The 12578-nt window shown below is 37.3% G+C and overlaps 1 protein-coding gene across 1 annotated transcript in view; it reads right to left on the reverse strand.

Annotated features, from left to right (window-relative positions):
- Window positions 1-12578, reverse strand: part of ADGRB3 (adhesion G protein-coupled receptor B3) — a 704839-nt gene that overhangs the window by 40239 nt on the left and 652022 nt on the right. Inside the window, exons 22-24 of the mRNA XM_074988878.1 lie at window positions 9749-9815; window positions 5483-5568; window positions 1370-1541 (exon numbers count right to left, since the gene is read on the reverse strand). Coding sequence (XP_074844979.1) covers window positions 1370-1541; window positions 5483-5568; window positions 9749-9815 — 325 coding nt within the window. The remainder of the gene's footprint in view (window positions 1-1369; window positions 1542-5482; window positions 5569-9748; window positions 9816-12578) is intronic.

A 12578-nucleotide genomic window follows, 5' to 3' on the forward strand; every position in this document is an offset into this window, starting at 1 on the left:
CACACACTGGGTAGGATGCAATGTTGACACAGATTAAAATATCACAGGGAGACTGAAATAGAACACATCAATAACCTCCCTGTTTGTTTTAATTAATACAGTGAACTTCAGTGCTTAGGAAAGTGAACAATGGAGAGTAAAGCCACTGTCCACACAGACCTCCCCACTCAGCATGGCCAATACACCTTAAACATGATCTGAAACACCCTGATACTCCAGCTCTGCAGCTCCCTTGAATCACTGTCAATCCCTGAGAACTGTGCTAAACACGTTGTACGCTTTAGTGATATGGATAAACATTCCAACAGACAAATTGAAAGCACCACACACTTACTGTAACTTGTGACCTAAGAAGAGCTGAACAGATACAGAGTTGAAAGGCTTGGTCTTAAAATGACATCACTTCTACCAGCTGTTTTTGTATATTTTCAACAGTTTTTTATTTAACATGGCATAGTGTAAACCAAAGCAATTTTGTATTTGAATGAGTCTTTCCACATGGGAAAAAAACTCACAGAATCTGTTGCTTTGGTAAAGGAGTCTTGTGTCTGTACTTGAAGTATATAATCATGATATCAAAGATGCATAAAATTAAAACTAAACAAGATCTAGCTGGTCTATTTTAAAGGTGACCTCTAACTAATTCGGCCCATTTTTCACTGAAGTTAACTGCTTCATTTTGCATCTGAAATGAAACATTCTTCCTTTATACTCAAGCACATCTCCTCTCCACCATCTCCATTCTTTTACTCACTTTTCCTAGCTGTCCCTGTTGACTGACATTTTATCTGTGCGGGCTTTTCTCTGATGCCTCATCTGCCTGTAACTGTTTGAGATCCTTATTCACTTGCCTTTCTTTAAATCTCATCTCAAGTATTCCTTTTTTTCTCTTTATGCCAATAACTGAATTTCTGAAAGGATATTTTGTATATAATATCAAGCAGCAATGCTCTTTTTCTGACATTATGGCCTGGTATGCCATACTGGAACCTCAGCAGCCCCATCCAGGATCCCCAGGTAGGTGCCAGGGGGACCTGTCTGCAGCTCCAGTCCTGGGATCCGGACAGGAGTGGGGAAAACCCAGCAGCCCCGGGGCTGGGAGCCAGCTGGAGCATGGAGCCCCACCAGCAGCTCCAGCCCCGGGGACCCTGCTGGGGATTAGGGATCCGCAGCCGTCCTGTGATGGGGAGCTGGCTGGGGCAGGGAGCCCCTCCGGCAGCCCCAGTTGTAGGAGCTCTGGGGAGGAAGGGCAGGGAGCTGTCTGCATATCAGCTCCTCTTTTTTTTTTTTTTTTTTTTTTTACAAACAACCCACTGTTAAGCAGTATGTGAGAAGAGCATCATTTCAGTGATCAAAAATTATTCCTCACCTCCCTTCGGAGAATACAGTGGACCATGACAATAACAAAGCCTTGCAATGAATCAAACACTGCAAAGAGTATCTGAAATAATATAGATCTTTTGTCTGTCATAGCCAGAACTGCAGACATCCACGTCAGAGCCAGAAGAGGCAACACAACACAGGAGCTCCAAAGGGATGCCCTATTGAGAGATTAAAAACCAACATTATATAGGGGCACGTAGATAAATAAAAACCCACTATTAAAAAAAAAACTTTAAGGATGGCAACTTATTAGTTAATTTGAAAACCACAGGCAAATATATAAAAATGTACTTTATGTTATAAAGAGTATCCTGTATTCAGTTAATAAACACAGTTGCCAATTTTAACAAGAATATTTAAATATGATCAGTGCTCTAATACAGTATTAGCAAACACAGTTTTCATCATCAAAGTATTTTCTCACATGCACTGTATAAGATTTGTAACAAGAAGATGTAAATGATTAGGACTAACATGGCATTACTGGCGGTGGTGGCTGACAAAGCTGTTGTTGAAACTACTCCACACTTGGCACATTTGAGCGTCAAACCGCTATGAGGCTCACTCATCTGACTGCAAACAAACAGAACACCCACAAAAAGAACAAAATATTGAATTTTCACTGAAAAACGTTGCTACTGAAATTTAGCTTTTAAATATGACGTCATGCAGAAAAATTAAGTAGACTTATTCAGGATGAATGCTCGAGATTGTTGCAAAATATATTGGTACTATACATTATTAACTTTAACTTTTAATGCTATGGGGCTTAAGTTCATGCAGGCCCTATTTCTTCCATTTAAGCTAAAAAGGCCCCAGTATTCAGATATCAAGGTTGCTCAGTACAAAGAGATAAACATAAGCACGTGCTAGTGTAGACACACACTGTGAAATCCCTCTATTCAGACCATTTACAAGACTAAAGTATCAATGTTCACTTACAGAGAAATAAGGATAGGACATACAAATATGGAGTATAAAATACTATGCTGATTATTATATGAACCTTAATAAAGGAATAGACCTCCAAAATGTGCTCAAGTCATTTAGGCAAGATGGGCTTACTGTACCGCCAGTTAGCAAATGTCTTGGTATAGCAATTTCAGTGTGCTAGCTGGAGAAAGCACTCTATAAAGATCTGAATATAGGGGTTGAAATGTATGGAATTTGATGAAAATAAATATTACTAGGGACTAAAAAAGGGATGATATGTTATTCCATTTTAATAAAACACAGTACACAACATTAAGCTTACAGCATTTTTTACACTATTACTTTTACAGTGTTACAACTCTTCAGAGTTAAAATGTAAAACCTGGTACTTGAATATTCTTCATCTATGTACAACATACATTTACATTCTGATGTTTTTGATAAAATAAATCACTTCTTTGATGTCTTATTTTCTCAAATGCCACCAGAACCAGTGATTTCCATATCATATCAAGAAACTTACGACTATAAAGGGAAAACTTTTTTACCCATTGATAACTGAACCCATACCCCACATAAACACCAACCAACCCCTCACAGAAGAAGTCACCCACAAAAGATTCCTAATATTTCTCAATATTTCACCCTCTCACTTACCACCAAAACTAAAAGTTTGCTTTTGCTTTCTTGCACAATGCATAGAAACAAAGGGTTAGATCCTCAGCTGGTATAACATGAAATCAGTGGAGCAAAGTTATATTCAATATCTATGGGGGTCTAGCCAACAATTGGTGAAGACAAAAGGAATTAAATCTTGGTCTTGATGCTACAGCAGTTATTCTCATGAAAATCTTGTTATTATTGCAAAATGCAGAACAGATCTACAGATTTAAAAGACCAAATCCATCCTTCACATAACTTCAGAATATGTACATACTAAAAGAGAATGGAATGCCTTTTCCCAAACTTATGATACCTCTCTTCAAACAGGTCATTTATGATTAAATATTTTGGGGGCAGATCCTCAGCTGAGAGATAATGGCATAGCTCCACTGACTTCTCATTGTACCAGATATGTTATTTCACAGCAGCTCATGATCTGGCCTGTTATATTTACCTGAGGCATCCCAGTGTGCTTTACTAGGATATGATCATTTGGAGTGCCACTATTTTGCTTCTGTAAATGCTCTAGTCCTAATTAAATGCTATTTAGTATTGACCGTGTCACTGGACCGTGATTGTAGATGAGGCTGGTAGGAATACTTAACTAACGAAAGAAGAAGGAACCTTAAGAGCTAACATATTTACCTGGACATAAGCTTTTGTGCATAATACCTACTTCATCAGATGCATTGAAGTGGAAATTACAAAGGCAGGGACAATTTCCTCTCTGACACATCTGATTAAACGAGTATTACCAATGAAACCTTATGCCTAAATAAATCTGTTATAGTCTTTCAGGTGCTACAGGACTCCTCATTGTTTTTGCAGATACAGACTAACACAGCTACCCCTCTGAGACTTAACTAATGAGTTAATGAGTGACCATTCTCCTTTTATGAGGGGAAAGGGGCCTATGCAATTTCCACTGCCCCAGAGAATGACTCAAATCTGAAAGATTGTTTTAATCTTGATTAAGGCACCTAGCTCCTTATTCATCCTGGCAGTGCAGGATTATTTCTGACAGCATATTTTCTAGTGGTTTGTCCTATTTAGCTTTTAAAATAACATTTGTTTTATGGTGACACAAACATATAGAAATCAAATATTTGGTTAATTGGAAAACTATAATTAACTTGATTTTAATTGTGTATAACTGAATAGCTAAAAAGCTATTCTGCAATTAAATATGAATTTTCCTATCCTTTAAATATTATACAAAATGTGCAATAGACTTATAAGCTCAAAACTTCTTTGAGTGTAAATATTGAAAAAATACTCACTGGTGCTGAAATACGGCTGATTTTAAAATATGGGACATTAATCAGAACATGAAGACTACATCACAACACTCAGAAGACAAATGGAAATTTGTAGACAAGGGTAAAATTAAGAAATTATTATTTTAATGAGAAGGAAAAGAAAAACAAGAACAAAAGGGGCTTTGGTGGTGGCTGTTTTTGAAACAGAACACTAAGAAGTAAAAACCAAAGACAGCTTTAACATGCTTCATTAAGCTAACACTAAATGACAAAGTAAGCGCACCAAAGTGTATGTCATCAATATACACAACTAATCAATTAATTGAACATTAGGAATGATGCTATTATAGGAATGATCAAATAATTCAAAGTAAGGTTTTAAGAAATGTTTATAGACAGCAGCGATATAGTCATATAAAATCATCTTTAGCCATGTGAATATTGGGGGAATCACCTAAAAATGGTGCAGAAGAAAAGAATACTGCAACAAGTGGAGAAGTAAAAAAAGGCTGATTGTTTATCATTAGACAAAACAAAAAAAGACACTTGCACGTATATTCAGAAATCTAAGATGCATTTTAAATATTTCTTTTTCATGTGGACTTCATTTATATTCACTGCAGCAGACCTTGAAACTCACCTGTACCTACTGAGGTCAATAGCAAAATAATTGCTATCTTTTATTAGGACTTACTGTGCACTTCCTACTTCTTTTATCATTAGAAACTCAGAATTTGAACGTAAAATTATATTACTAAAAGGATATCATGGATACAAATACACAGAGACCTTTCCTATTTATGATTTTTTGCTCATTTCAGAGCACAATCACATATATATGTCTGTGCAAACAGAGGCAAATTCTCCTCTGGTATCTCCTACTGATTTCAGTGAGATTATACAGGTATGAAAGAAAGAAAGAAAGAAAAAAATTAGCTTCTTCTGTACACACATTTTATATAATTATAAAATATATATGAATTACTGCTCAGTTTTGTAATGGTTTAATCCTCTTTCTTATTAACTTAATACTGTTGTACTTGTGTTTTATTTTCAGTTTGTTCAGTCACATTCCATGAGGGTAATGCAACTGCAACTTTTGCAATGAATGAAATCTATTAGACATACTGTTATGCTGAGGAAAAAAGTTCAAAGCACATTTAAATGCAGTATTGGTGAAATCTGTAATTGAACATACATGATACATTTTCAGTATGCTTTAAAATGTCCCAATTGCTGCTTACCCCGCTCTGTGTTTGAGCTTTTTATCTAGGATCCCATCTCTGGAAACAAGTTTATTAAATACCAAAATGCCAATCACCATGTTGACCTGTCAAATAGAAACAAACATTTGATCTTTCAGAGACAGTCAGGGAAAACGCCTCAATGCATTATTACAGAAAATGGTCTCTTTTGCATTTGCCAGCCTGATGGAATTTCAAAATATGGTTGTATGAAGATCTCTGAAGAATTTGGTGAAAAGCTATGTACTGTGCTAGTCTCAGGACACACAAAATGTACTTAATATTAGGGCTAAATTCTGCCTTCCTGTGCCTATCATCTAACAGGAGTCACCAACATGTGTCACCAGCAGCTGTATTAATTATAGCCTGAATTACGGCATGTATCTGGCCATGTATTTGTCTGCCTGTTAATAAGCAGTAGGAAGTTGTGACTCTAAACACTGATTAAACATAAACTTTAATTAAAACAATGTATCCATTCCAAGATGGGGTGGAATATTTTATCTGAATTTTGTGTAAAAAACTAAAAATGATTATATGTTATTTTTTATTGCCATAGCAACTCAGAACCACAGTCATGAATCAGAGCTCCATTCCACTAGGTGCTGCATGCATGCAGAATGAGGATAATTTTATGTGGTTATTTAAATATGCCATGCTTACTTGAGTCCCAATTATGCCTGTTTGCTGCAAGGTGTTCTCACTCATGCAAAAGCAAAATCTATGTTTTCCTGGTTTTGGTTTTGTTTTCACCCACTGACAGCTGTCTTCCTCATTCCTGACTTCCCCTTAAGTAGGGTTGGCAGAATTTAATTTTTTAAAAATAATTTAAATAGATGACACCCATGCTTATTTTGAATAATTTTTCATTTTTATCACTTGAAATTTTCACAGGTGAGAAATTGGTGTCTGTAGACAGCAGATCTTGATATTCAAAAAATGTAAGCTTTATAACTTAAATTAAAATTTGTCAATATCACATTTAAAAATATACAAAGTAAATATCCTTAAATCAAACTCTAATAAGCTCTCAGGTAGCATTTTTTTTGCCTGTTTGGAAATATTTACTGAGTGGTTTGTGTACAGTGAAATTAACATTTAATGACAAATATCTAATCCTGACTAGCCTATTCATATGTCAAAATGTGACTTAGGTTAGCTATATATAGGATAGTTTGCTTGTATTTTTTATGGGCTAGATCTTCAGCTGGTATCAACTGGTATCAATCCATAAATTAAGAGAATTATAATTATTTAAACAAGCTCCTGAATATCTGGTTCAAACAGCCATGTATTTCAAAAGTCTTTGGTCCTTAATACATATTCTATTTGTAATACTATGATTTTAATGTAGCCTTTAAACTGGACTTCCCACAAAAATAGATAGGAAATGTTTTTTAAAATGGACCTTTGAGAACTACATTAAACATTGATTATTTGCCAGTATGCTCTTCCTACACACCTGCTCTTATAGGCTTTTCTTAGTTTCAGTTTATTTGAGCTTTTACATTTTTCAGCTGAGCCTTTTCTTTTATGTACTCTTATTTAAATGGCTAGATGAGAAAGCTCTCTCCACACCTGCTAACTAATGGGGGAGCAAACCATATCTGTGAATATCAGACATCTCTGAATAATGTTTGCCAATTATACAGAGAACATACAGTTCCATGTGGAAATTGTGATTGGCTTTTGTAAACATCCTTAGCTGCCTGGCTGTGCCATGGATTGTGAGCCGTAGAAAAGGTTCCTGGCTTCACTCTACATGAAGATGAGCCATACTCTGTGGGAGCTGCAAACTTCAACATACAGGTAATCTTTGTAGCTATATGCCTATATCTCTGGTATGTGCAGGTCTTCTTTCTCACTGATGCTAATACAAATCAGGACTAAATCAACTGAAGTCAGTAGAAGGACACAGGTCTAAAATTGATGTATGAACAAGGAGATTCAGACCCAAATACTCTAACCTCCAAGATGAAATTATTACCAGAAATTAAAGAAAGATGCTGGAGTGTTTATTACACAGTGATCAAATTGACTTCAGAAATAGGTTCTTATTAGCTGATAATAAAAGATGCCCCTAAAGATCACCAGTATAGAGAGGGGACAAGTACTGTTAAGGGGTGCCATTTTATTTGATGTCATAAAGTCATTTGATTAAGGTGACTCTTCATCTTAATTTGTGGAACCTTTTGGCTTCATCTGAACCTGTAGTACGTGACACAGATTAACCTATATTTCTGGAGAGTCAGTAGAAAGTGGGAGATATTGCTTTGACACAGATTCTAAGCAAATGTTGTCTGTTTTATAGCTAGTAATGAGAGAAACACAGGAACAGCAGTTTAGGAGGATGAGATTAGTGGCACTGAAACTTGGCATGATTGTTTGAAAACAAGTTATTAATGCTGGTGATATTTGGATGCCATAGTCTAATTCTGACCAACCATACATCCCTTGGAACTTGTAGATGTCAGCTCTCTGTCAGGGTATCATGTTTCAGGATACACGGCAAAATATTAGATGAGGAAATTTGGAAGAAGTAATGTATCATATTGATAAAAGACTTATAAAATAAGCATATAATGTTACTTAACTTTGTTTTGTGGCACCTTCATACAGAACAGCTACCTAGCAAATAAATGTACAGTGGGTTGAGGACTGAGTCAATGAACTTCAAAAGATAGCAAAACGAGGAGGCAAATTTGCATTCATAATGTTCAGAAAATCTGAGATCAGCAAATGCCTATGTGGTGGGAGGGAATATTTGGTGTGAGGGCTGGTTGTATGCATGTGGGTGATATGGGTTCTTCTAAAATTAAATTATCTTACCTCATACATTCGGCTACAGGGAGGCAAAGAAGCATCAGTGATTAGCATGTCCCTACTGGTGAGGTGAAGTACCCTATTCATACTGGTCTCACCGGCGTAAAGTGTGTACCCCACAGGACAAGGTCATGGACTAATTTTATAAGGTACCAAAGCTGTACCTAAGAAGGGGTTTGGCCTCTTGTAAACTAGTACACAGAGCCTGAAGAAGGACTTTCAGTATCACATTTTCAAAAAAGAGTGTATGCCAAACCCTGATTTGTGCATGCATAGGTATATTTACATGCAAATGCCCAATGTGCTGCTTGATTCAGGATTTTCACAAATCCAGCTCACTTTCCAATATGCATAATAAAACCTTACAGAAACCCATTCTGATCTAAGGTCTCATTTATATTATTGTGTGCATGCACTAGAACATTTGGTGAGGACATTCTATGCCAAAGGGAGATGCTCTGTTCTGTTGGGAGAAGCTTTCCTGATATTTGGTCTGTCCACACAGGGCCACGTGTCAGGAAAACACCTTCTGCCGTGACATCCTGGATTTCAGCAGAATGCTCCTGATGTGGCAGACTTCTGCCAAGAGACCTCCAGTCTTCCGACAGAAGCTTGCAGTTTAGACATAGCCTCAGAAAGCAGTTATATGGATATGACTGTTAAGAGTTCAGTGATACTTGCAACAAAAATCTTTCCAAGCTTTATTCTGTGTATTTCAGGAGTAAAATGAACGAGGCATCATTTTGACAAAACAAATGTTTTCAGCTGTACACAAAACCCTTTTCCAGCAGATTGCCTTTCATCCTAATTTGCATATAATGAAGTATAGCCAATTCCTAAACAGTTAGAAATTATACTCTATTTTTATGATTATTTATAATTATTTAATTCTTCAATATATTCCCCATGCCTTTTAACTGGCTCCTTCAGAAAAGATCATCAGTCAGACATTATCTTGCATAATAGCATTGGGTGAATCCTGGCCACACCGAACTGAATAGTTTTGCCAACGAGACCAGGGTTTCAACCATTCTCCTCATCCTGGTAATTAACGTTGAATAAATTCTGGTGTTGCTCCTGGAGAATTTCTTTTGAAGTTGTATAGAACTATGCCACACTTCATATATAAACCTGTATAAATATATATGCACTAATAAGAATATATATTACGAGGCATTTGTGCAGTACATACAGAAATGTCTTTGGATATGCTATATGTTCATGTGGCTTTGTGTAAATGATAACAGATATAATGTTGACGTAAACTACATAATAAAATAAACAGAACCAGAAACATGGCATTTTCAAAACATTGTGGGAATCTTGACCATTTCTTCAGGATATCAACAATCACATTCATACCACTGCATAACTAATTACTCTAATTCAGAAAGGGTATTCCACCATTTCTAATGAAAATGCTAAAATAATTTAAGTGTTTACCAAGACAACAGCAGCTGCAGGTCCAACAAATGCATAGAGTAGTCCTCCTTCAAGAGACAGCCAGCAGCTGGAAAGAACATTAGAGGAAAAGAACTAACAAAAATTAATAATATATTTTAAACAGTGAAGGTGTGATATGAATAAAACATATATAGAAGCTGTTCACTTGACATAGGCTTCAATCCTACATGGAAAGATGTGTAAGGATAGAAAAAAGAGTGAAGTTATGCTGTTGATGTAATGATGCTATACACAGTTGATAAATGAGTTTCATTTTCGGCCCCATTTTCATGCTTCTGCAACTTTTCAAACGAGTTACACTTACACTGAATTTCCTTATGCTTATTCTGAGTCCACAGTTAAATATTTCTGTAAAGTTTTGTAAAATTTCATTTAGCCATTTTTGAGTTAACTGTGAATGACAAAAAAGATAATTTCCACCTATTAAGAAATTCTTCAGAAACTTATTTCATCTCAGGGAACTCAACATCTCTTTATTTTCAAAAAGTACTTATATTTATATGATCATTAAGGTCAAGTGCCTATGACATGGTTGAGTAAACTTGATTAGAAACCATAGTTCTTGATAAATCTTCACAAGTGTATTTGGTAATTATAAGATAAGGCCTTATGCATGATATGCACTTTAAAGACGTCACTATTCACCATATAAGCATTATGGACCAAATGGTGTCTCTGAAATACCAAATATTAAAACTAATAATATATATTTGAAAATTGTTCATGTCTCATGTAATCTGTCCTTCTACAGGTCCTATAGCACAAGGCCTTTCTGTATGGTGTTTCAGGCAGATTTCCAGATTCAGAGGGCTTGCAAAACCTAGTCTTAAATGTTTAATATGCTGCAGTGGTAAGTGTAGCTAAAGAAACACTATGAGGAGCTTCACTTATGGATGTAAATACAACTCTGTGTGTGTGCTAGTGACTGTACATTCATAGAAGAAATGCACATTTCTTTGAGCAGGTGAGCATGTGCAAGAAATAGCATTTATTTTGATCTCATGCATAGATGAACTCACATAAAAATGTTCTTATCCTCTGTCACTTTTTCATCTTTTATTTGAAAAAAAATGTTAATTGGTTGGGTATCTTACTCCTGGAGAACATTCGCAACTGAAAACCCCTGAGAATCTACCTGAGTGGAGGTAGATGCCTTTGAGTGGTGGGCCTTCAGACCCACTCCTCTCCCCATCCTTTTCTATATCCACATTTAGATGGCTCCTTGCTTTATATCAGGGTGGACAAAATATGACCCATGGGCTGGGTCTGGCCCACCAAACCTATGGATCTGGCTCATGGACACAGTGAAGAACCTCAGGCAGGCTGCCGGCTTGCCCTGTCCCCTCTACCTCTGCTGCTCAGAAAAGTGACTGAAGGGTCCTGTTTGTTTTCAATGGCTGAGAGCCCAGAGGGTGGGGAAGAGAGGCTTCAAGCACAGCTCCCTCCCTTAAGACAATCCCATTGGCTAGTTTCTGCCCAGTGGTGCTTCCTATTTGAACTGCCCCTCTCTTCCCCTCAGGCTGACAGCCATGTCCCCTGTCCTGGCTGGGCAGGCAGGGAGCCTGTCTGAGAAGTCAGCTGGGCTGATGGTTGAGAGTCACCCGGGTAAGTGTCCCAGCCACAGCCTGCCTGTGGTGCTCCAGACCCTCCCTCCCTCCAACCTCTTATCGTATCCCGCAGTCCAGCTCCCCACTCTCTACATAGAGATTTCTTGTCTGCAGACCCCTAGTAACTAGCTGTACTAACAGGCTCAACTGGGTTTGGCATCTAGGAGTGTTTTCAACTGGGACAGTGTCTGAGTGACTCAGGCAGCTTCTTATTTATTTCTTAATCCTACATCCTAATCAGTTTCCTCCCTGACAGGTCCTCCCTCTTACCATTAGATTCCTTCTTCAAGGGACTAGGACCACCTCCATTTATTGAGCTTTCTCTCTGGAAAAGGTCTTCTGGAAATGCCACCCTATAATCTAGAAATAGTTGGCAACAAGTCTTGTTCCTGCTGCCAGTTCTTTGTAACTGTGGGTTGACAAATAGTGACACTGGATTTCTTAATACAGGGTAGCTAAAGAACCCACAAGGTTACCTTAGCAACCATAATCTCAGACATAATTCCTACTGCACTGCTTTAGCTAAATGGGTACAAGAATGAGGAAATGTTCCCTATCACTGTTGAGTTCCAGAGTGGGATAGCTCCTCAGCTCCTCATGTGCTGTGTAAAATGGAAATCACTTCTCACACTCATTTACAGACTGGGGGAAGAAGTGGCCTTTTGAGGCAGCTTCCAAAGACATAAAGAGTAGTGAACAAGACCATATTTTGAAAGCCAGGTCCCGACTTCAGTGGTCTGTATGCATGTCCTTTTGGGTTTTCTAGCTCCACAGGTACTTGGAAAGCTGGTTTTGTTTATATGAATGTTTGGAGAGGAGCTGTCAGGCATACAAGTAACCCATAAATCAGTATATTTAAGGTCACTTCTTATTAGTGATTTGGTATTTCCATTAATATTTCAGTATGCTGCTGTTTAAAAATTACCAAGCATCTCAGCAGGAAGCAGGAAACAACTATGCAGTTGAAGTAACCAATCCTACCTAAATAAACTCGTCAGGATAAGTACAATAGTGCTAAAAACACGCTTGATTCTGCAGAGTACTGAATGTCCCCTAAAATATATCAGTGCTCACTGGGAGTTGAGTATACTAAGGACTTCACAGGACTGAGCACAACACTGGACTCCGATTCTCTTTTCACTCATTATATGGGTCGTTTTGCTTCCAGCCGTGTCCTGCCCATGAATGGACACACAATGGAC

This window comes from Carettochelys insculpta, chromosome 3, assembly GCF_033958435.1.
Source record: "Carettochelys insculpta isolate YL-2023 chromosome 3, ASM3395843v1, whole genome shotgun sequence".
Lineage (NCBI taxonomy): Eukaryota > Metazoa > Chordata > Testudines > Carettochelyidae > Carettochelys > Carettochelys insculpta.